Raw genomic sequence first — 25,433 nt, forward strand, 5'->3', positions numbered from 1 at the left:
TGTGCCCTCCTAACCAATAGTCTTCTTTTTTCTTTATAATAGTTATAGATGCTTAGGAAGATGCAAGGAAATGTGCAAGGAAGTCAGCACTTCCTGCTGTACCAGCTCCTGGCAATTCCAGGCCCCTGAGCCCCAGCTTCTCCCCCTCGGGATCCTCCAGACCCACCTGACTTGTTTTGTGGATGTGTTATTGTCCAGGCACAGGAGTCTATGGGGATCTCCTCTCCTGTGCGTGTCCTACCCAAGCAGGTTGTGTGGCGGAAGACTCACAGAGCCTGCTGAGTAACTGCTTTCTCCCATGAACGCCAGAACCCCTCTATCTGGGTCTAGAGGGGATTCCCATGGATGTCTGACTAGATTACATTAAACTCCTGTATTTCTTATGAGAAAAATGACATGGTTATATTCCCGTTTGGAAATTTGATCTCTTTTTCCATTATTCAAACCTTTTGCACTCTTGGTAACTTTGTTTCCATGTAACATCCTACATGATTCTCATTAATTTAAATCCCTTGGTAATTCACAAATCCCCATTTTTATTTTGGAGGTGCTCTCTTTTTCACTGTATTTTCTAATTAGTTATTGCTTTTCGAGACTGGGTCTCACTGTGTAGTTTAGACTGGCCTTGAACTCACTATGGAGCCCATGTTGGCCTCGAACTCATAGAGATTCTCCTGCTTCAGCCTTTCGAGTGCTGGGATTACAGGTGTGTGCCACAAGGCCCAGCCTAGTTATTGCTAATTTATAGGAAAACGTTTTATTTATATAGGTTGAGTCTTTACCCAGCTATCCTATTTGCTCTCCAATTCATTGTTTTGGAATTTTCAAACAGATAACCATCTGCAAAGGCTGGTGATTTATTGTCTTGGCAAAACTTACTCGTCTTACTTTTTTCCTATTTTATTGCATTGGCTTTTAGATCAGCAACTTGATTGCTTCTGAAATCATCCGTAATGAGGACATCAGTGCACGGGTGAGCGCCATCGAGAAGTGGGTGGCCGTGGCTGACATCTGCCGTTGTTTACACAACTACAATGCCGTGTTGGAGATCACCTCCTCCATGAACCGCAGCGCAATCTTCCGGCTCAAAAAGACATGGCTCAAAGTCTCTAAGCAGGTGTGGGCAGAGGCTGGCACACCTGCAGCTTGGATCTGGGCTGGGGATGGGGAGGGAGACTCCAGGGTGGCCACTCAGGCAGGCAGAGGCCTGGATTTAGGGCTTACACTCCCCAGTTAAACAGACTTATACCCAATCTGTGAACAGGACCAAGTATCAGGCCCACAGATGAGGCTTTGGAACCTGTGTAGAAAGAGTGAGGCTGTGATTGGTGGAACACTCTGCCTCTTGGCTGGGGCAAGAGTGGGGGCTTCATAGGGTCCCTCCCAGATCTTCAGGGTGACTAAAACCTGTCACATGATCCCTTTCCAGAATGTTAATTTCACTGGACCTCTGACCACCAGAGTTAAGTGGCCGTGTTACCCATCAAAATTGGTCATCTTAGGTGTGAGTTTGATCTTTGTTCATTCACGATGTGATTCTGAACCACCACCGAGAAGCCCTAAGAACCCCCACATCATCTAGGCCGGTTCAGCCTGTTGAGGTTCATGCAGAGATGTCGGCAACACCTGGGCTAACCCAGCTCAGCACCTTTCCTCCCACCCTCCTCTGTCAGGACGAAGCCATCCTTTCCAGAGCGCTCTCAACCAAGCTGCTCTTTCTCTTCCCTCTGGGGACCTCCTGGAACCCACATTCTGCATCTCTCAGCCGCAGTCTCCAGAATCACCCTCTTCATGCAGTTGGCCTTTCTGAAATCTTCCATTCTCTTCCAAGACTATGGACAGAGGGCAGTGAGTAGGCAGTGAGCATGCCTGGCTTGCACTGCAGGATGTTGTCCAGGACTTGGAACCAGCTGACCTGGTCCTTTGGCCTCCACCCTCCCTGGCAAACTGGACCCAGCCAACTTGCCCAGCCCTTCTGCTCATAGGATAGTGTGTCTGCAGAGTCCTCTCTCTGCCGTTGTGATCAGATTGCCACATTCGGTAGGGTGCCAGAAACACAGCCTTGGCATCTTGTTCTCATCACTCCCGTAAATGTGCTGCCCCAACACAAAAAAAGTATTACACCAAGTCCAGCCCTGGACACGAATAGAGTAGTCAAGTGCAGTTTGGGCCTTTTCATGCCTCCTTTCTTCTTTCATTCCTCTCCCCGTCATCTTTGTACACTGTCACTCTCCCTCAGGAAAGGATCAGATGCTTCTTCACAGGACAGTACCAATGAGTGACAGGGCTTTGCGTGTTTCCTCTCCCCGCTTGCTTGGTTCTGTTTTATTTACTAGGGACAAAAGCTTCTCTTCAAATTCATTTTGGCCTCTTGGGAGGAAATACTCTTGGCCACTAGAAGGCTTCCATTCAGCGAACAGGAGGAGCTGTCATAAACTGTCTTCTTGTCCTCAAAGCAGGCTCGTCGCTGGGGCCCTGATTCACTGATATAGCAAGCCCTGCTCCCCTTCTCCCCACTACCACTCCACTTAGGAAGGTTGCCCAAGGGCCTGGTTCTGGGGAGCGTTGAAGGATGGAGGTTCAGCCAGAGACACGTGAGCCGCTTTAAGTTGGGCTCACTTGTTGAGAGCACCGGGCAAAGCGCTGTGGCTTCCCAGGCCATATAACTTGTTCTTTGACAGAGTGTGAGAGCCTAAGGAGAAGCAGACAACACAGTGAGCTCAGGGATGTGGAAGAAATCAAACTGTGCTCAGTCAGAGCTATCGTTCATCCCTGATGTATACAGGAAAGCCCCACATCAGAAGGGCTTCTGCACATTTTCCCAGCCTCAAAGCTCGATGACACTTCACCCAGAGCTATGAGGACCTCCTGATCTATCCTCTCTCTCCCCAGCGTCTGCAGTAGCTGAACTAGTATTGCCCCTGGGGAACACCTAGACTGCCTTCCATTTTTCAGGGTGGCTTCCCATGGAGGGGAGCAGAATGGTGATTTGCCCTTGGGCATCGCAAGGGGCCTGACAGAGCCTCCTCTGTGTGTGGGTGGACAAGAGCAAGGCCGGCTCTGGCTGACACTTTTCCTGGGGAGCAAGGCATGGAGCCACATGATTGCTCTGCCCTTCTTTCCCCCCAGAGGGTGCTCACTGATCTCTGCTTCCATCAGCATGGAGACTTCGGTTGTCATGTTCTATGGGCAGAGTTCTCGGATAAAATCTGACCCAGAGATTGATCACATACTTTCTTTTAGTCTTTTATTTATTTTGAAGCAGGGTCTTGCTCACTAGTTGACCAGACTAGGCTCAAACTTGCAGTTCTCCTGCCTCAGCTTCTCAGAGTGCTAGGATTACAAGCCGGGGCCTCCATGCCTGATCACAAGTAAGCAACTCTTGGCCCCAGGGACTTGGCTCCTCCAGGACAATTAGCAATCCTGGTCATGTGGTACACAGCCACCTTGAGCATAGCTCCTCAACCACATTCTGGATTTGGGGACCAGTTATAGAGATGAAACACTGATCTATTTTGCCTTTTATGAATGAGGCTGCTAAGGACCCAAGCGGTAAAGGGATTTTCCGGGACCTTCTTGGAAGAGGAGCTCCAAGCCTAGCCCAAGGAAACACTCTGTGGATCACACCTGGCCTCTTCAGCCAGACTCCAGCTTTGGGACCCTGCACCAGCCAGTGTGTGGGCTTAGCATTGTGCAAACTCTTACCAAAGGATTCCTTTGAGGGCTTTTCTCCTCGTGACCAATCCATTCTCCATCTTTTTTCTTGGTTCTTAATTTGGGGTGCTATTCCTGGTACATACACCAAAATGAAGGTGGGGGGAGATGGGCTCATTGTCTGGGTACAGCTCATGAAAAGATCCCAGTCATGGTCTGGACGCAGGCTCCTTGGGGTCACTAACCAATGCCTCTGACACAGACCACCTCATGTCCCACGCCAGCTTCTGGGTTCTGGGTGATGTGCACAAGAGCAGACAGGAAATGAAGACCCAAGCCTGACTCCTGAGGAGGCTGGGTGAACTTGGCAGATGCAGGAGACCCAGATACAAGGCCTATATGGCAGCATGCTGGAGTGGGGCCAGGGCCGTGGGCCTTGACACATGCTGTGTGTCAAATACTTCTAATTCCTTCTAGACAAAAGCCTTGATTGATAAGCTCCAAAAGCTTGTGTCATCAGAGGGCAGATTTAAGAATCTCAGAGAAGCTCTGAAAAAGTAAGTCATGCGTCATTTTGTCACTGCTATGTTTAAGATTATAGACCTGCTTCGCAGAGGCCTGGCCAAGCCACACAGCCAGGGCAGGATGTCTGTCTGTCTGCCTGTTCCCTGTCTACCACAAGACCCCTAACTTCCTGGCCCCCATGTTGGGTCAGCTTCCCCTCCACCATCTCCAGGGCTGGTGGTACTTCCCAGAAGCAGCACAGGAGGGACCCAGGAATCCTTGTGGTCATAGCACCTGTAGCTTTCAAAAGTACTTTTTTGTATTTTAGTAATTCTGAATGAGGTTGTTTGTTTATTTAAGGTGGTTGTGTTTTCTTTTTCACTTGAGACTTAGTCATCCAAACCAGAAGGTATATCAGAGACAGTGCCATCTTGAAATGCAAGAAGTGTAATTTTGAGTTAATCAGGCCTTTGCAAACTGTTTGCAAAGCATTTCCCTGCCATTGCACTCGTAGGCCCATCGACGCAATCTGTGAGACAGGTCTCCAGCAAGGGTGCTCTGGGCACTTTGACCAGGATAGTTCTTTGCTGTGGGAGGCTGCCTTGTGCAAAGTAGGGCTTTTAGCAGCATCACTGACATCTGCCCACAGATGCTAATGGTACCCTCTGGGTACAACCAAAAATGTCGCCAGACAGCCAGAACTGCCCTGTGGAGGACTCCAAGGCCCCTCCTGCAATCCTGTTTCCCAGACCAAAGCTGAGGAGCGAGTGGCTGAGCCAAGGACACGTGACCACAGCAGAGCCCTAACTGTGCTGAGGCGGCTGCAAGGCCAGTGCTGTGAGGTCTGCCATGGATAGCAGGCTCTCTGGGAAGCAGAGGCTCGGCCACTCTGCATGCCCTGTGACCTCACCCCCATGGGACCTGTGGGTTTTGTTGTTGTCAACCTTGCCTCTCCTCCAGCTTCTTTTGTTGACTCCCAGAGTGGCCACTCACCTTGGAGAGATCCCGGGATCCCCAAAGGGTGCCAGGTCCCAAGGAATCCCCTTTCTCTTTCATGAGGTGCCCACCAGGGTCACTGCCTGGCACCTGGGCCCCAGATAGACAAAGCTTCCGGTGCTTGACAGTGGCTTGGACGCCCTGCACAGCCCAAACCACCAGCCCATTGCCTCCTCTTGTGTTCTGCCGTTCTCAGCCACCCTGCCCAGCCCCGTGTGCCATTGCCTTGGCCATCTCCACTTTGTTTGTGTCCTCAGACAGATGTTGCCACATCTGTGCTGTCTGGTCATCTTTCCTCTGCCAGGGCTCCCTGAAGCCCCTGTGGACTGTGCTTGTGAGGAGTGGCCCCACTGTACATTCTCCAACTTGTCCGTCTGCCCTGGTACTGCCCATCTGCCTCCTTCATTATGCTTCCTCATCTGCACAGCAGCCACACCCGCCGTCTGCGCTGCCTTGTGGCCCACTTCTGTCTGCATCTCCTCCTGACTCTTCCCTCTTTCAGGTTCTTGTGGGCCTGTGGGTTCTTGTGGCCCCTCCGCTGCCAATAGCAGGGGCAGAGGTGGCTTCTGTGAGGTCTGGGAGTTAGGACCTTGGCACCAGCCAGGCTGGCCTCCTGGATGAGTAGAGCCAACCAAAGCCTCTAAAGTTTTCATACACAGCAGGATCACAGGAGCCCTGGGGATCTGTGTCACCAGACAGGGGACAATGCAGGAGTGAGGTAGCAGTCTGCAGGCATAGTGGGTGACCTGCTCAGACAGGAGCCCGCACCGGCCTCCCTGTGGGACTTGCAACCCCGTTCATATTTCCATAGGAATAGTTTTCAGCCTGTGATTAAAATCTGTGGCCTCCTACACCAGCACCTGGTAGCAGAAGGTTTGCTGCCTTTGCCAGCTAAGACCCCAAATTCATATGCCACATCCCAGCCTCCCAGCCTCGTTCTCAGATGTACCTTAGCCCACCAACACTCCTGGATGCTCTCACCCCTTCAGTGCCCTGCTTGGGAACCCAAGAGTGACCCTGTCTCCCTCTCAATCCCTCTTACCACCCACTCATTGACCAGAGCCTCCCCACAGTGCTCCATGCACAAAAATGCAGCCAAGAATTAAGTTGAGCAGTTTTTTTTTGTTTGTTTGTTTGTTTTTGGCACTGGGGATCAAGCTCAGAACCTTGCACTAGCAAGGAAAGCAGCAGAACCACTGAGCTAAATTCTCGGCCCTAATCGAGCAGTTCCTTTAAGGCCAGGACCATTTGTCTGTCCTGCCTAACCCCAGCCCAGCACACTTGCATATCTGGACTTTTTGTCTTGAATTCGAATGAGAAACCCTTGATGCAGAGGAACACGGGACAGGTTTCCATGCTAAGCTGTTCCCCTGAATTTAGGGAGTGGGTGTCCATGTAGCACCCTGACAGCAGCTGCTTGCCAGGCCACCCTGATTCTAGTGAATGAGGTGGAGACTCGTGGACCTCAGCAGACACGATGAGGCCACAGCTGCCATCCAGAGTTCCAGAATCCCTGGCCTCCTAGAGGCCAAGTGTCTGTTTCTACCCTTGTTTTCTGCCTGTGACACAACAGAGCAGCTAGTGACTAGGTGACAAAAAACAAGACTAGACTCTCTACCCTACCCTGTGGTGACTTTGTCTTTTCCCAGTAGTATCCAGTCGTCCACACCACATGCCAGAACCTTGGGTCTGTGCTCCAGGTGTTCAGCACACAGAGCCCAGGCCCTCAAGACTCTATGCCTGCGAAGGCAGGCAGGGACTCTGCTGCCACATGTGAGCTATTTGGATGAGCTGAGGCTGCAGGCAAGGCCAGCTCCCACCTGGGCGAGGCCAGGGCACCCACAAGGAAGGAACCCAATGCACCACCTGGCCCCTCTCAGTCTGATGATCTGATGCTTAGCAGTTGTCAGGCCCCAGGCAGGGCATCTGTGGATTCCTCAGGGCATCTGTGGGGCCCTCGGGCCATCCTAGTCCCCTCAGAGCTCTGGACGAGTGTGGGGAAAACACTGCTGATTGAGAGTACTTCAGTGCCCTCTCTCTATGTCCTCACAGGAGGTGCTAGGCGGGGACAGTTTGACGGGGCTGCTGGCATCACCTGCGAGTAATTGAACTGCACATTACTTTCCTGCAGCGGGACCACGGAGTCCCCTCAGTGTCAGGAAAATCTGCCCCTGACCATCCCTCTGGGCTGGGCCATTAGAGACCTAGCAATGGTTAGGGTCCCCCTGAATCTCCGGCTGCTCCTTCTCCCCAGGGCTATCTGGCCGCCTGCCCATGCAAATGAGGATGGGTCAGGGGGACCAGTGGGAACAAGTGAAGGGAGCAGGTCAGGGAGATGGGCGAAAGGAAATGGGTGAGGGAGGAACAGTAGAGGGACAGGTAAGGGAGAACGGGTGAGATAAAATGGAGGGAACAGATGAGGAAGAGGAAAGGTGAGGGAGGAGCGAGGGCTAGGGCAGGTGAGGGTGACAAGTGAGGGAGGCAGCGACAGGGGCAGGGGGACAGAAGATGGGGGTGCGTAAGGGAGGCTAGGGCAGGGGGCAGGTGGCAGGGCCAGTGAAGACAGAGAGCACCCACAGAACCTGCCCGCCGGAGACCACCACAGCCTTCCAATGCCACAGCCACTGCTGAGATCTCTGGCTTATTTCTCCAGCAGGGCCATGAGCCTGGGCTTCAGACTCTCATCTGATAGAAGGACGTGAAAAACTGCACAGTGACAGCTATCTAGGAGAAGGGCAGAGAGACCCAGGCAGCCCTTCCATGACGGGAAGACTGACCCCGTCTCGGGGCAGAACTGGGCTCTCATGCGTGCCAGGGAAGTGCTCCGGCTCTGAGCTGTGTTCTCACCCAGAGCTTTATGTCTATTCTATTCCAAACCACAGCTATATATATTAAAAACTATATTATAAATATGTGGATTGAGTGGATGTAGCTCAGTGGCAGACACTTGCCTAACATGCAGGAGGCCCTGGGTTCAGTCCCCAGCACTGCAGTGTACGCATGTGTATGTAATTTGAAATCGCAGTCTGGTGTGCAAATACACATATGCATAATAAGAACAAATATTTCACAAACATCTGCCTTTATTCCAGGCAGTGAACTCAAGTATTTCTTACTCTGTTCCACTTTTTAATCTGGCCTACACCCTCTAAATTGATTCTTACAGTCACAAAAGAGCCAAGGCACAGTTAGAAAAACTTCTGTCACCATGTACCCAACACCCAGTGCCTACTTCATCACAACTTCCCCATTCCTATGGCAACTGCACTGGGCTTTACTGAACAGTCTCCTTTAAATGAACACTTCCTCAAATACGTTTAAATAAATAAGTTTTATATCATGGAGATAAATGGCAAACCCAGCATACTTACTGTAACTGCAAAGTTACCATGAGAAAAATATATATTAAAAGGAAAACAGTGTTATTAAATTCTATCTGGACATTAATGTTTGTCAGCTTGAACACTGAGACCTGTTGGTTGCTTAAGAAGGAAATAACAGTGAGGAGAGGAGATGCTAAACATTGGAAGTATCGCGGCCACTCTAGCACCAGACACTGCTGTTCTGGGTGCAAGGGGACAGCTGAAAGTCCAGGCTTCTTGGTGTGTGTGAGCCAGTGTTAAGACTGTATCTGTGCACCCCTCAAATCAGCTCCCAGACCACCTCACATTATCTTTGCTGCCATTCATGCTGTACATACAAGGAGCCTGAGCTCAGAGGAGACCAGCCCTGGCTCAGGGTCACACAGCAAGCAGGCGAGAGACAGGGACAGATTTCTGTTCTCAGTCTGCCATCCTGCCTGCCTCGCCTTCTGCCAGTATGGCAGGATTGTCTAGACACCCCAAGGAGACAAGTGAGGTGGCTGGAAAGGAGTAGAGCACAGTGTGAGGAGCCCCTCAAAGGAGCAAGCGGAGTCCAGCCCAGAGTGCAGTGGCCATGGACCTTGTCACCACCCCTGCCAGCCCCAGGTCTGGCCATCACACCAGGCACCTGTCTCCTGAAAATATAGTGCAAGCCTCCCGCCCCATCACTATCCAGGTGACTCCTGGGAAAGTAGTTTCCGAGGGCCAGGGTTGCCCTGTGGCCCCTGGCTGGGAAGGCAGGTTCGGGAATGCTGTGCTACAGGGGAGAGCTGGCAGGCCCTCGGGGCAGAGCCCTAGTGGGGGGCACTGGGTGGAGTGACTGGTGACAGAGGGCAGAGGTAGTGGGGGCCTGTGGCTCAGGGAAAGGAGAGATGATTGGCTCAGGCCCCAGGTAGCCCCTTGTCACCCCACCCGAGGCGACAGACCACTGCTGGAGGTCAAGGCCCAAGCCTTACTTTGTTTCCTGACAGATAGAAACCCTTCTGTCTCTAGCCAAAGAAAACATGCACGCAGGGTGTCCTGTTATTGGCACAATTCCTTTTTTAAGTGAAAAACTTCTGTGAATGCTATTTGCTTCCAAGCTGTGACCCACCCTGTGTCCCTTACCTGGGGATGTACCTCACGGACCTGGCCTTCATCGAGGAGGGGACCCCGAACTACACGGAGGACGGCCTGGTCAACTTCTCCAAGATGAGGATGGTATGTTTGCAGGGGAGGGCAAGGACCTCAAAACCCAGCCAGGTGCTTTGGTGCTGGACTGAGTCAGCAGCCCCAGTAACAGCCAGGCGTCAGGTGGGTGCCAGGCCTCGACTCCACGCTGCCCCTTTAATCTGAGTCTGAGAGGCAGGACCCCACTACTCCCCACCTTACGGAGGTCAGACTGAAGCTTTTGAGGTTGAGGACAAGGCCGAAGTCAGCCCACAAGCAGAGGGCAGAGTGAGGTCTAGACCCAGGGTGACTTCAAGCCACCACCGCCCTCACTCCTCCCATAATGCTCATGGAAACCACGGGCAGCATGCACGCTTCAAACTTTCCCCAGAAAGTAGGATCTGGGAGGGGCCCAAGGAGACCATCGGCTTCTCCCGGCTCCAACCAGAGAGCCCCTGCTTTCACCAGTTTTGCAGAGCAGGCTTCCACGTCAGTGTTTCTCTGTCGAGTGATGGGGCTGGAACACTTCCACATCACGTCTCAGTGCCTTTCTCCTTTCCTGGAGTCTCGGGGTTCTGTTTTGCACTGTGGGGTCATCTGAGCCACTGATTTGAAGGAGGGGTTTAGTTTCCCCTCTCTACCACAGTAGCATAATTAGCTTGTGGGTGCTTAAGAAGTGTCACCCTTGGAAGCAGTTTGCTGGCTTCAGGAAACCCTCACTGGCTTTGGTGGCACACACCTGTAATCCACACCTTTCGGGGGGCTGAAATGAGAGGATCACAAATTTGAGCCCAACTTTGCCAATTTCGCAAGACTATCTCAAATTAAAAAATGAAAAGGATTAGCTCAGCATGGGGTTCAGTCCCAGGGCCCTTTGGTGGTACAAAGTGAGGGGGCACTGAATAAGCAGACAGTCTTCTAAAACTCCCCACCTTCCCACAGATATCCCACATTATCCGAGAGATTCGCCAGTTCCAACAAACCGCCTATAAAATCGAGCACCAAGCAAAGGTAAGCTAGCAGCACCCGCCCGGCCCCTGTACTAGTACAAGGCTGTTGTCTGCCATTTCCTTCCTCACCTGCACGCTTTCCCTTCCTGAACCCTCATAGGCCCAACTCAGATGCCCTCCCAATAAGGATACCTTCACCCTTCCCTGTCCCCTGGTCAGAAATGAGTTACGCCTTATTCATGTCAGCCTGGTGCTTAGCTTTGACCTCTGGTTTATAACCAGGCCCAAGCTCCCAGGCTGAGAGAGACAGAGTCTAAACATGTCTTTTGGGGTTGGTTGTTTCAGGTTGGGGTTTTTTTTTTTTTTTTGCCTTGTTTTGTTTGTTTGTTTTTTATATAAGGAATTGAACTCAGGGCCTCGAGCTTGCCAGGCAGGTGCTGTGCCGCTGAGCTACATACATCCCAGGCCCTAAACATACCTATTTGAAAAGTGCTGTGTTCACAAGTCACAAAGCTCACAGACATCCCTCCCAAAGGCCAGTGTCCCCAGTTTCTTGGGTCTATGTCCACAAGTAGTCCATACACACAAGTGTACTTTTTATACTATAGTGTAGGCTACAACATACTGTTCAGCATCATTCTTTCCCTGCTTAATAATAACACACCTCAGGGATCACTCAGCTGGGACAGAAGCACCCTCATGTCTCTGTGGCTGCAGAGAAATCCTGTCACGTAGCCTCCTCTGTGCAGATGGATGTCCAGCTTGTTTCAGTCTCTTGCTGCTGTAGACAAGGCCCAGAGAAACACCTATGTTCCCAAGCAGGCTTTGCTGCCCTGCACGTCCAGCCACCACAACCAGGAGTTTTACAAAACAGAAGCAGATTCTTCGTGAGGCAGCCAAACATGTGGAGACAGGAAAACGAGCCTCAAGTCCACCTCCTGGAGGGTGGGATTTGGGGGTATTTATGGGCTGAGGCACGAGGAGCAGAGATCGGGTTAAAACCTCATCCAGCTCTCACCACAGTGAGCCCTGAGTTGAGGTGCTGTCAGCTGAAAGCAAGTAACTCAGAGCAGCTCATTCAGGGGCTGAGAGCAGGTGACCGGAGGCTTGGCTCTGCATCTGGAAGGAGTGGGGGAGGCAGGGGTGCGGGGTCCTGAGGTGGTGAGGCCCCTCCCAGAGGAGAGGCCTTAGCAGGGGAACTTCGCTTCCTGGCGAGGCAGGCCGTGTGCAGTGGGAGGGCCCTGAAGCCACAGAGGACAGTGTCAGACCCTCCTGAACTTGACAGGATTCCTGGGCTTCTAGAAGGATCTGCAATGTGGCGCTGGGACAAAGGGACCCCATTTTAAAAGACTGCAGGACCCTATGAAAAACGCTTGGCAAGTCAGTCTCATTTCATCATTCAAGCCTTGTGTTGTCACTTCCTTGTCACATACAAACAACTGAGATTTGCTAATCAGACCTCCTGGGCTCCTGGGCCTAGGACCTCTCCCTGCCCAGTTACCCATTTGGTCTCTATCAAGCCACCTCACCTTCTTATTCACAGTTCACAAAAACCCAGGGCCAGACACAGCCACAAGCACACCAGAAAATCCAGCTTTTATCATTTTTCCTTCTACTTTCCTCTGTGATAGACGCGTTCAGCTGAGCATAGTGGTGCAAGCCTGCAGTCCCAGCTACCCGAGAGGCTGAGTCAGGGCAATCGCAAGTTTAAGACCAGCCTGGGCAACTTAGTGGGGCCCTGTCTCAAAATAAAGTTTATAAAGGACTGGGAATGTAACTCGGTGGAGAGCACCTGCCCACCACGTGCGAGGCCCTAGGTTCAATGCCCAGTATTGGAGGAAAAAAGAAAAAGAATTTATTTACTTTCTTCCTTGTGAACTCCTGACCTCTTTACAGCTGATTAGAGAAAAAAAAAAAATGTAGTGGGTAACTAATTGGGCCACTTTTGTGTTGCTCTTTATTCATTAAGCAAATATTTACTGAGCAAGTACTACACATCTGGCGCTGGTTTGGCCCTGCAGAGCAACAGTGTGTGAAACAAACAAAATCTGGGTATTTAGCAGTTTGCTTTCTGGAGGGAGACAGGCAAAGATGTAAAACACTGTGCCGGATGTTATTATAAGCATGGAGAGATATCATGGCACTTACTAAAAATGGTGAGGAAGACTTTTTTCAAGACCATTGCAGTGGAGGACTGACTGAACTCAACTCCAGATACAACGGGAACAAGTAGCCGTAGGCAAAGTGGGGGAGTCAGTGGATGGGAAATTATTGAGAAGAGACACCAAGTGTAGGGGATTCATGCTGACCTGGGGTAGCAGGATTCTCACCAAAGGTAGATATCAAGGTTGGAAGAGGAGACATTTGGCCAAATATCAAAAGTGGAGGAATTCTCCCTAAACGAAGCAGAATTCTTCCTAAAGACAGGTCAGAATTGAGAAGAGGGCTCAGAGGAGCCTGAGTGGAGTTTGGTCATGAAGAGAGTAATTGTCATCACTGCCTCCCATGGGCAAACTTAGTAAGATCCTGTCAGAGGGAGAGGGACAGAGACAGAGGAGAGAGACAGGAGAGAGAGAGAGAGAGGGAGGGAGGGAGAAAGGAGGGAAGCTACTATACACACTCCAATATGTGTTACAAAAGACAAACCACACCCGCAGGGGTGACTGCTCTAGGTTAATAGAGACTGAAACACATGAAATCTAAGTGCAATGCGTGAACATTTGTTAGATCTTGAATTTCTTAAAGAAAACAGCTTTAAACGTTAGCTGGAGGCATTTGAGCAAAACTAAATAATGGTCTGTATATCACATAGTATTGCATGGATGTGAAATGTTTTGACTGTAACAACAACGCTGTGCCTTTATAGGAGAATGAGTCTTCTTCTCAGAACATATGTGGCTGAGGAATTCAGGAACATTCTGCTGTTTGACTTCAAATGATTCAGACCAAAATGTTTGTGTGTGTTTTGTATGCATTAGCTTTTTTAAATAAAATGGAAGCCGGGTGTGGTGGCGCACGCCTGTAATCCCAGTACTCAGGAGGCTGAGGCAGGAGAATCGCTGTGAGTTTAAGACCAGCCTGGGCTACGTAGTAAGTTCCAGGTCAGTCTCAACTACACATTGAGACCCTGTCTCAAAAAGCCAAAAAATAAATAAATAAAATGGAAACTAGTTATAATTATGCACACCTGTAATCCCAGGACTCAGAGGCTGGAGGATGGAGAGACCAAGGTCAGTCTAGGCAACTTAGGGAGACCATATCTAAAAATCAAATACAAAACAGTTGGCAGGAAAACAGACAACAGTAAAAGCAGTTAACATAGAAAACCAAATGTATGTTTTAGAAGAAATATCTAGGCTTCCTGCTGAAAACATAATGCAAGCTACATGCATAATTTTAAATGTTCCCAGAGGCCAATTTGAAAAAGGAGCCAAGGGCCAAGGAAGTAGCTCAGTGGTCAAACTATTGCTCAAGGAAGGTCCTGAGTTAGATCCCCAGCACTGCAAAAAAAGGAGGAAAAAGTAAAAAGAAATAGGTGAACTTGGGCCGGTTTGGTGGCACATGACTGTAATCTCAGCACTCAGGAGGCTGAGGCAGGATTGCCACAAGTTCAAGGCCAGCCTAGACTACATTGTGAGATCCTGTCTCAGAAAAAAAAATAAATAGGTGAACTTAATTATAGTTTTATATATACATATTTGCGTGTGTACACACATGCATGTGCATGCATGTGTAGCACTGTGGGTTAAACCCTGAGCTACTCACTCTACCAGGGAAGACCTAAGGTGAAAGCCACCAGTGCCACTCACAGCTGTGTACCTTCTGCAAAGCTCTTATCCGCCTTTCCTGTTAAAAGTTCTTATGCCAGCCCAGGGATTTAGCTGTGGTTTTACCGCCTGCCTCAAAAGCACAAGGTCCTGAGTTCAGTCCCTGGTACCAAAAACAAAAAACAATAACAACAACAACAACAAAACAGTTCTTATACCAACCTGGGACAGGTTGTTGCAGTAATTAAGTAGTACACCTCTATAAAAAGTACTTTATAAAAGCCTTGCCACAGGACATGAGCCCCTGAGGGACGAGGGCCTTGAGCTGATGGGGGGGGTCTGACGTAGCTATCACTGGGCAAAAGAAGCAGATTTGGGGGCAAGGGCAGAGGTGTTTAAAGACCATAGGTCTCAAGCTTCAGTGTACATCAAAGTCAGATTCACCAGAAAGGGTGACTTTTATAGTCTGTAACTTAAGTAAAATGATCAGGGCTGAAAGCCCAATATCCTGACAGCGTTGGCTCTGGCAAACATTCTTTAAAAAGAAACATGTTAATCTGTAGTAAGAACCCCAGTATTCCTGTCCCTACAGTGTATTTTTCTGATTCCTTTACTACTAAAAAATACCTGAGGCCTGGTACTTTATAAAGAAACAAGACTTTTTAGCTCACTGTTCTGAAGGTTCTGGCTATGGCACCAGCACCCTCTGGGTCTGTGAGGGACAAGTGGCATTGCCAGGGTGGAGCATTCATCAGACAGAAGACAGACAGGAGGGGTCAGTCTCCAACCTCTCAATGTTACCCCCTGGGGACCAAGCCTCCAACACAGGAGCCCTTGGGAAACACGCTCAAATCATATCCAGACCACACCATTGGGATTTAATCTGTAAACAAAACATGTAATTGAAGCAACTGAAGCTATATCATAGAAGATATGCATTGTAGCATTTTACATATAAAATAACAAGAAAGTCTGAAAACAACTGACATATCCAACAATAGAGGTCAGGTTTGGTAAAATCTAATACAGCAAAACAATGCAGCACAACAGAAACTTTTCATTATAGTGTAAGTGTCAGAGTGCCAGATGCCCTTCACTGACTGTTACAACATGAAAAAGTAGTTGTATGCTGTAAGAACTAGAAGGGCCACACAAAAATGAAAATGGTTGTCTTATAGTGATAGGATTATGGGACTTTTTTCTTCCAAATATTTATTGAACATCACATCCTTTCTTCTATAATAAAAAACCATACTTTGACAAAACTGACCACTTAACTGAGCAGTGTTTTAGGGACTGCAGTTCACCCAGCCTGAAAGCCACAGAAGTACCAGCCATGTGATGGGGGCCTATGTCTGGGGGTAGCAGGGTCACAGTGCCCTGAAAACTCTCAGAAGTTACCAAAAAAAAAGTCAGGGTCTCTTCTGTCTCCTGCCACCTTTTGAACCTTTCCCCCAAGCTCTGATGTCCTATATTACTACGCCTCAAGCATCTTTCTTCAACAGCTTTGCAGAAGTGATGTTTACTGTCAGTCTCCCACTGAAGGAGAATATCTTAGGGAAACTGGCCTTGACCATACCCATTGTAACGAAAACTAATCAGTCTGCTGATCCCCAGAGAGTTTGAGAGTACAGAGAATTGTGTGTTCCAGTAAGGACACAGAGCCACTAGCAAGAGCTAAAAGATCAGCCTGTATCACAAGGTCGCAATGTGCTATGTCTCTGTCGTCAGTATGGATTGAGCCACCCTTTGACACCCAAAGTCATCTTGCTAGAGGTGCTGATGTGAGATTTTATTTTTTTTCTTTTTTGGTACCAGGGATTGAACTTGGGCCCTTGCATTTGCAAGGCAGGCACAGGAACCACTGAGCTAAATCCCCAGCCCTGGTGAGAGCTATTAATCAGACAATAATAGTCATTCCAGGCTAAAACTGTAGCTCAATGGTAGAACATTTGTCCAGTACGCACAAGGCCCTGGGTTCAATCCCTGGTACTGCAAAAAAAATCATAATAATCTCCTCAGTACTATTAATCAATATGCTAGACTACTGAATCTGAACTTCACACAGGCAGACAGAATCAATTATCCAAGACCAAAACAACCCAGAACCAGGTGTGGTGGTGCATACCTATGTTCTCCACACTCTGGGAGGCTGAGGCATGAGGATTGCAAGTTCAAACACAGCCTGAGCAACTTAGGCCCTGTCTCAAAAAAAAAATTTTTTTTTAAGGCTATGGATGTAGCCCTTCATGAAGGCCCTGAGTTTAATCCTCAGTATCAAAAAAAAAAAAAAATTAAAAAAAAGAGCAATACAGACTTGATTTTTCTTAAGTATCTATCAGAAGATTCTCAAACACATAATAAGAAATATAGGGCTGGGGATTTAGCTCAGTGGTTCCACTGCCTGCCTCACAAGTGCAAGGGCCCAAGTTCGATCCCCAATACAAAATATATATATTTGTTTCCTTTTTACTCTAGGGTTGGGTGAGAGTGTTTGGTTCCAAAATAAGCCTTGGAAAGACCAAACCTGAGGCTGCCTGTGAGATTTGTACTCTGATCTCTCATGGCACATTTCGTATGAAATTTGGCCAATGGCTTGAGAACAAGAGTAGGTGGGAAGAAAAGAGGAAAGAAAAGAATGTAATTCCTGAGGGTGAGCTGTCCTGATAGTCCACTCTAACATTTTGCCCCTGAGACTCTTCCCTCAGGCCCTCAGTTTCTCCCTTACCTCCTGATGCATGAAAATCACATGATACTACATCATCATAATGTTTATATACATTTTTGTTCCAACATTTTTTAGGACATTTTTTAAACAGAAACTGCCACTTATATTCAACCATTGAACTTTAAGAATTTTTTAAATGCCATTCTGAGCATTGAATCCAGGACCTCATGTATGCTAGGAAAATGCTCTGCCACTGAGCAATATCATCAGCCCACAGATTTTTTGTTTTTAATATACTCTCAGAACACTTCATCAAGGAGCCAATCAAAAAAACAAGGTTAATTTTTTTTCTTTTTATTGAGTTTATTGGTACAATCTAGGTATGCAGTACAGTTACTTTCATTACTGGGATCTTGTACCTTCACATGACAGGTCTTGTTTCTCATTTTTTCCCCTTGTCCCTGCCCTCCCTTCACCCCCTCCTCCCCTCCCCATTTACAAACACTTTATTTCCATTTTTTCATTTTCTCATATTTTTTCTTTTCCCTTGTTCCCTTTCCCCTACCCTTCCCACTTTCCCTACAAGCAAGGTTAATTTTGACTGTATGTGATTTTTCTGGTTATTATTTTGTATTGCAGAACTGAAGATTGAACCCAGGGCCTTTGCACTGATTAACATCCCTAGCTTCCCTGTATTAGTTTCTTTCTCATTGCTGGAATAACCAACACTCACAAGTTAGAGGGAAAAGTTCATTTTAGCTCAGTTTGTAGAGGTTTTAGTCCATACTTGGCTGGCTTCAAGGCAGGGCAGCATGGAAAAGTGCATGTCAGAGGAGAAACAGTCTATGGCAGGGTAGGCTGGAAACAGTGAGCCTTCCTTTCCCTTTTTATTCCATTCAGACTACAATCCTATTGGTTGGTGCCACCCACATCCAGGGTGGGCCTTCTTATTATCCATACCCAGAATATGCTAAAACAGTGAGCTAATCTAATCATCACACCCATCACCCTGTCACTCCCAAAAGCCCCACCCATTAGTACATAAGGATCTGGGGAACATCTAGACATAAACTATAATATACCCACCCTTTTTAGTTGTAATTGAGACAAAAAAGTTGGAAAGTTGCCCGGGCTGGGCTGGAACTTGCCAAACTCCCAGAGTTCTGGGATTATAGACATTCACCACCACACCAGATCCATGTGTGGTTTTTATATTTCTGTGCCTGTGTGATACTGTGGATGGAGCCCAGAGCCTCATGCATACTCTACCACTTATCCACACCCCAGCCTGATTTAGTATGAGGATTAATATTCAGCCAAATATTAAGACAATATTAAATAATGCAAAGAAATAATGACTGCATTTCTTGCCTCACGTGCTATCCTGGCCCCTCCCCATGAGAGCTGGGTTCCAGAGACACCCAGGTCCATAGTCACCCATTACCTAGGACCCATAACCCTTCCCTTCCTTGTCACTCTTCTTCTCAGGTAACCCAGTATCTACTGGACCAATCTTTTGTGATGGACGAAGAAAGCCTCTACGAGTCTTCTCTCCGAATAGAACCCAAACTCCCCACCTGAAGCTTCCAGCCAGACCCAGCCGCTCGTGTGGACACATGCTATATGATAGTGTACATATTTGTTTGGTTTCTCTGGATTTTCCTCTTCACTATGTGCTTCTCCAAGACTACGATCCGTTCTTGTTCTTAGATTCCTGTAGACCCGGAATATGAATTTCTGCACCGTCTCAGACTCTGCCCCCTGCAGTGCCTGTTTCTCTGAACAGCTGTCCTCTCAGTCCATCCTCCAGACCCACAAGGGAAGCAGCGCCCGTGCTGACATGAGTTTTCGGCTCCAGTCCTGCTTTGCCCTCCCTGCCCAGTGCCCAGGTTGTGGCCACCCTGGGCGTCCTCCCAGCATGCTCCATGTAGCTGTTAGAACGGGTGGGTGGGGGGAGGCGGGAGGGGAAAGCCATCCCCTGGAGTCCAGTCATTGACAGCTCTTCCCGCTGACAGCGACACCAGTTTCCAAAGCAGCTTTTTCAGCCAAATTAGCAGGTCTCCCAGTAAGCTGCCTCCCGGTAAGCTGGCTAGAAGGGAGTCCTCTCTGCCGAGGATGCACCCCTCACACCAAGGCTGCCACCCCAGCACCATGTCGTTCCTTGCTGTACAATTCATGCCAGATCGCATGAAAAGCAGTCTCCATAAAGTGGACAGGTCCCAGAACTTCCCGAGGAAAATGGAGTCACAACACCAAGTCCTGGCAACCTTTGCCAACTGCTGCCCAGCACTCACTGGAAGTCAGAACACAAAAATGTCACTTTTCCTCCTCTTTGAGCCACCTGACAGTCACTACAAGCTTACATTGAGATGCTCGAAGTATGTATAACTTGTGATAATTAGTACCACACTGTAGAATTAGGAAATCAATAATCAAGTGTTTTTATTGCATATACTGTAGTCCTGTCTAAATGCCTTCTAGCAGGAATATAGTACCGTAGTGCTTATTCTGTGAATATTACCATGTATTTTTTACATTGTACAGTATAGAGAACACAGGTCCACTCAGAAGTGGCAGGCATGCTCCACTCCGACAGACAACTTTTGCTGTAAGCAATACCTAGTGGTATGAGAATTCTATTTCAAGTCCTAAAATATTTCAACTTACAGCTTGTTTGGAAAAAAGAAATTTCCACTTTTGTAAACATATGTTTCCTGATTACCTCTTGCTAATAAATCTATTCTATCTCAGGGTGAGCAGCGGACTCTGAGGGTCTTCATTCCTTCATCCAGGTGATATCTGATGGGGACCTGCTCTTTGGAAGGCCCTGAGCTGAGACCAGAGTTGGGGTGATGAGGATACCATCCCTGCTTGGGGACCAATAGCCTGATGACAAAGACTGTTCCTGTTACCTGTTGCCGGTCACTTAAGCCATGTTGTTGCCTTTCCAGTCCCAGCTGGCAGCCCTTGCCTGGGGTCTGTCTTGGGGTTTCAGTCACCCAGCAGCTGGGCTCTGTTGCTGAAAACTCATCTGGCACAGGTAGCTGGGACAGTGCCTTCCAATGGGTAGAGGTTAGTGGGCTTTTGAGAGAAGTGTCCTCACATGGCCTCTCCCTGTGATTTTGGATCCACAGTGTGGCAGTGGGGTCCCATGAGTGGGGAGAAGTTGTTCCACAACATTCTGCGGGTCAAACACATCAGAAAGGCAGCCCACTCGCTGGGGCAGTAAGTTAGGCTCTTCTCAACAGGAAGAGAAACAGCTGGGTAGCCATCCATCTGTGACTAGAGAAAGAGCATTTTTTGGTTTTGTTTTCTGTTTGTTTGTTTTGGTTTTGAGACAGGATCTCACTGTGTAGTTCAAGCTGGCCCTGAACCCCGTATGTAGCCCGGGCTAGCCTGGAACTCACAGCCATCCTCCTGCTTCAGGCTTCTAAGTGCTGGGGTTATAGGAGTGTGCCACCCCACCACTCTGTCTGAGGGTGGTACAGAAAGTACCGTCAGCATCCAAGGGAGAATGGCCGATGTGATGAGGTGATGCGGGCATTGGATTAAGCTCCAGTGGAGATGTGAGGAAGTCATGACACGAAAAAGAACAGTTTGCCAGGCAGAGGGACTGGCACATGTGAAACCAAAAGCCTGAAAGAATGTGCTTGTTCAGGAATGTGCAAGTGTGAGCATGCAGGTATGCAAGTCAAGCAGAGATGGAGGTAGAGTGGAGGAAGCCAAGCCGTAGGAAGCCCAAAGGAAAGGGTTTCCAAAGGAGAGAGCCCTCCAGGACTAGGACCAGCCCAGACCAGGGAGGTGCCACATGCCACCACCAGAACCTCCAGCATGACAGAAAAGATTGACTCCAGGTGGCATGGGTCTCTGCTTTAGTAGAAATAGAAATTAAAATGAAAGCACACATCTACAGGAAAAGCTTTAATGGGGAAGTTAAAGGGATGACAGCTTAGGTAGCTGGAGGGGCGCACTCCAATACAAGGGCTCAGACCAGCCCCCTGAAGGGCTTCATAGCTCTGGAGCCTATGGCTGAGAGGTGGTCTCAACCCCAGGACAAGACTGTCTTTGTGAGGTTCACGTGGGTTCTGCCTTTCTCAGAGCCAGGTGAGCACGGGTTTGGGGCAATGCCTGGACCAGGCTTGGTGTCCTCGGTGTCCCCGTGAACCTCTTACCTTGGTGTTCTCAGCCTTGAAGGGTGCTGAGAGCCTGTAAATTCAGGACCGACCAACCAACCTGTTTGGCCAGCTCCTACACACTTCCAGATGAGCAACACACCCCGTGCAGTGCCCAGAAGAGATCTGACTTGGGATTTATAGTAACAAAGATTGCAAAATGAAGGTCAAGGCTTATTCCTCGTTTAGTTGCCTCTTGGGCATCTGTAGGCCCAAGTAAAGAACCATTTATAGCAAGAATGGCTTTCAAGTCCCTGACCATCCCAAGGAAACATAAACAATGCTTTCAGTGAGTGGCAGGTGTGGCCTGGGATTCTGCCTGTCTCCCCATTTCTATGGTGGCTTCCGACTGTGTCATGATTTCCTCAAGAGAGCAGAGGAACCCAGAGCAAAGGGCCTGAGTTCTGGCCCCTTTGAAGGTGGCTGTGATGGGTATCCTGGCTCAGATGTTTCCCCACAGTTGCCCAAGGAGGACAGGCCCAGAACTCCAGCTCAGGAATGTGCAAGGTGAGATCCGCTGCTTCCCTGGGACCTGCAGCCAGCTTTCACCTTTTCCCTATTTGTGCTGGGACTTGAGGGGGGAATACAGCGGAGAGAAAGGGATCTCTATGGAGAAGGCTTGCTGTTGACCTGCCAGCCTCACCACTTACCTGCTAGATCAGCCTAGCCAGCCACTTAATTTCTCAGAGTGTCAGTTTCCACACTTGAAAAATGAACATAAAAGTAGTATCTCAGCTTGGAGTAGAATTAAATGAGCTAATACAAACTGAGCATGTCTAATCTTAAACTCGAAATTCAAAATTCTGCTTGGCAGTATGACGCCACAAGCAGAAATTTCCATACCTGACCTCATGAAACAGCTCACAGGGGAAGCTATATCTGTCATCTGGGACCAGGGACTGCAGAGCAAGAGTCTGGGGCTGTGCTAAGCTCACTGCTCCTTCCCCTCCCCATCCTGGGTGCCAGGAAGGAGTTCAGAAAGCACATCCAGGCAGCCTGGGCGATCTTTGGAGGAAGCCCGAGAAGAAGGAGGCCACCAGAGGGAATCTCAGCATAGTTCATCTGATCTGTCAAAGGATAAGACCACAATAATCTAATTTAAAGATCCTAATTGGCTTTATTTTCAATTCTAGAATCATATAGCCTTCATTCTATACATTGGACCAAGTATTCTAATGGGTTGAGCAGAGGATATTTTTCCTAGACAGAGAAGAGCTGCAAAAGGCAGAAACTACAGAAAGCAAATTAGTCATTTCAAAGTTCCTTTCCCTATAAAACAGTGAACAGGGAGACTGAAAAATAGAAAAATATCTGACTGGTTAACATCAGGTTACCTGTTTTGCTTGAGGATTAAAACGGAATTTAGCCAGATGTGGGATTATATACCTATAATCCCAGCACTTAGGAGGATTGCCTCAAATTCAAGGCCAGCCTGGAATGCATATCTCAAAAAAGAGGAGGAGGAGGAGGAGGAGGAGGAGGAAGAGGAAGAGGAAGAAGAAAGGAGGAGGAGGAGGAGGAGGAGGAGGAGGAGGAGAAACATCATTATCCTACCAAATGATGAAGCCAGCCTGATGGGAAATTTAGCTATTATTTCCCATTTCTCCTGGTTTCTTGAAAGGTAAGATTAAACAGCTTAGCTCAGGTTTGGTGATGTGATACTTTAGCATGAGTGACTCCATTTTGATCTTCAAATGTTCCTATTGCAGCTCAAGGGAAGGGCCTAGTGCAAAATCATGGGCTCCTGTGTTTATTATTGAACAATTCATTATAGGAAAACAGCCTTGTATAGCAATTAAAAACTTCAGAACAGTAATTACCAATGGAGAAATCTGGGGCCCAAGGGAATATCTGGAGACATTTTTGGTGTCACATGTAGAGGATCCAATAGGTAGAGCTAAAGAATGCAGTTAAGCTTCCTTCCATGCACAGGACAGTGGCCCACAACAAATAATTGCCTAGCCCAAAATGTCAGGTGTGCCAAGGTCAAAAATCTCTGCTTCAGAGCCAGACTTCTCAGGTTCAAATCCCTGCCTCAGCACTGCGTGTGACCTTAGGCAAGTCACAGAGTTACTGTCTGACTCAGGTTCAAAATGGGGACAAGCATAATACCCGCCTCACAGGTTGCTGCAAGAATTGCATGAGCTGCTCCAGGTAAGGTGACCAGCACATGGCAAGAGCCAGAGAGCCTTTAGCTGTTGTTTGCTCTTGCACTGTTTCTAAATGCTTACTTTGTAGCAGATCCCACTACCAGAGCTCCCATTTCAGCAGCGAGCAAGCAGACCCAGTTCTCGGTTCTCAGTCACAAGCCCTGCATTCTCATGATATCCACAACAGAGTGACAAACACCATGGCAGCAGTCAGGCAGCATGATGCTGAGGCTGAGGACAGGAGATCTTGACCAGAGCCTGGATTGCAATAACTTGGACCTTAAATGTCCCCAAGACCCAGATATTGGAGGCTTGGTTCCAGGATGGACTATAGGGAGGTGATGGCACCTTTGAGAGTGGGCCTATGGGCAGTCTTTAGGCCATGGGAGCACACATATTCTTGAAGAGGAAGAGGGACCCCAGCTCCTTCTTGTGACTCTTTTTCATGTTCCCAACCGGAGGTGAGCAGCTCTCCTCAGCATGGCTCCCGCCATGATGTTCCACTTCACCACAGGCCAAAGCAATGGAGTCAACCATGGACTGGACCTCCGAACTGACCCAAAATCCACCTGTCCTCTTTACAAGGTGAGGTTCTTCGGTGTTTGCTACAGCCGACAACCATGCAGATGACGCAAAACCATGGTGACCATTGTGAAAGACCACTGCCCCCTGAACTCAGAGGCCAGGCTGTGACTTAGGGCAGGCTCTGGGCAATGCTTTTTGCCAGGATGAAGCCAGAAGTAGAGGGCTACTCAATAACAGAGATAAATAACAACGTATTGCAACATGTTTAAAAGCCAAAATTCATGTAAAAATCTACAGTGGATGCCAAACTTGTAAAATAAAGACAGAATCAGTGTTCCTGAGGTGTTCCTTTGGTCTAGGCTCCACTGTGGCTGACAGTGGGGTTCTCAGTGGGGTTCTTGGTGCTTTTGCCTCCAGTTCAAGAAAGAAAACAAAACACCAGGGATTTAAGCTCAGTGGCACAGCACCTGTCTGATGAGCACAAGGTCCTGAGTTTGACCCCCAGTAGCAAAAAAGAAGAAAAGAAGAAGAGGAAGAGGAAGAAGAAAAAGAAGAAGACAACAATGAGGAGGAGGAGCAGGAAAGAAAGGAAACAGCTGGGCCAGGGATTTAGCTCAGCGGTTTGGTGGCCTGCCTTGCAAGCACAAGGACTGGAGTTCAATCCCCGGTGCCAAAAAAAAAAAAACGAAGGAAACAGCACCATTCTGGGTTCTGGGTTGTAGGCTGATTCCTGGGGAAAGAGGCGGTGGGTCAGGTTGAAGTCTGCATTTGTGTGTGTGTGTGTGTGTGTGTGTGTGTGTGTGTGTGTGTGTGTGTGTGTGTGTCTGGCTCATGGGCTTTCTACCCACCTGCCCCACGCTGTCCTGTGAAGGAGCTGTTGAAGGTGCACACCCCCGACCAAGTCTACACCTGGTCCACTGGTGTCCTCAAGTGTAAGTGGGTTTCACAACTTCCAGCTTCTTGCCCCTGCCCTGTGTTTACTGGCCACAGCTTCTTTCCCAAGGTGGCACTGTGGAAGTCTCATAGGTTGCTGGGCCAGGAATGCACAAAGAACAGTTGTTATCATCCTAGGAGGATGAAGGTGCCACCCAGACCCACCCACCCACCATGTGTTCATCGAGTTCCTGTGTGTCCACACCCAGGTAACAAGCATCCAGCCTGGCTCCTGCCCTCCTTGGGGAAAGGGTGGAAATCACACCACATAACTCATAACTCCTAGCTCCACTCACCTCTCCCTCTGGATCCAGACCCTTACAGCTGACCCTGGAGACATCATCTCAATGTGGCTGTCTCCAGCTCTCCTGGACCAAACTGACCTTGTCATCTGTGAGGTCATGTCATAGACATGTGCTCCAGCCTGGACAGCAAGACAAAATCTGGTGTCTGAAAAAGAGAAACTGAGTACAAGTCTAAAGGATAAAGTGTGGTCAGAGATAATTCAGACCAGCTCATGGGATAAATCCAATTTTATACCTGAAAATGATTAATCAAATATTATGTAAATTTTACTTTTTTTTTTTTTTTTTTTTTTTTTTT

General features: G+C 48.5%; 1 protein-coding gene across 2 annotated transcripts in view; it reads left to right on the forward strand.

Annotated features, from left to right (window-relative positions):
- The window catches only part of Rasgrf1 (Ras protein specific guanine nucleotide releasing factor 1), a 102,597-nt gene extending 82,791 nt beyond the window's left edge, over positions 1–19,806 (forward strand). For both annotated transcript variants that reach the window (XM_010631795.1, XM_010631796.3), the window contains exons 23-27: positions 920–1,117; positions 4,132–4,211; positions 9,599–9,716; positions 10,608–10,676; positions 18,539–19,806. In XM_010631795.1, the coding sequence (XP_010630097.1) occupies positions 920–1,117; positions 4,132–4,211; positions 9,599–9,716; positions 10,608–10,676; positions 18,539–18,631 (558 nt within the window). In that variant the 3' untranslated portion in view covers positions 18,632–19,806. The remainder of the gene's footprint in view (positions 1–919; positions 1,118–4,131; positions 4,212–9,598; positions 9,717–10,607; positions 10,677–18,538) is intronic.
- The last annotated feature ends 5,627 nt before the right edge of the window (positions 19,807–25,433 follow it).

This window comes from Fukomys damarensis, unplaced genomic scaffold (assembly GCF_012274545.1).
Source record: "Fukomys damarensis isolate Sample0158 unplaced genomic scaffold, DMR_v1.0_HiC HiC_scaffold_7, whole genome shotgun sequence".
NCBI lineage: Eukaryota > Metazoa > Chordata > Mammalia > Rodentia > Bathyergidae > Fukomys > Fukomys damarensis.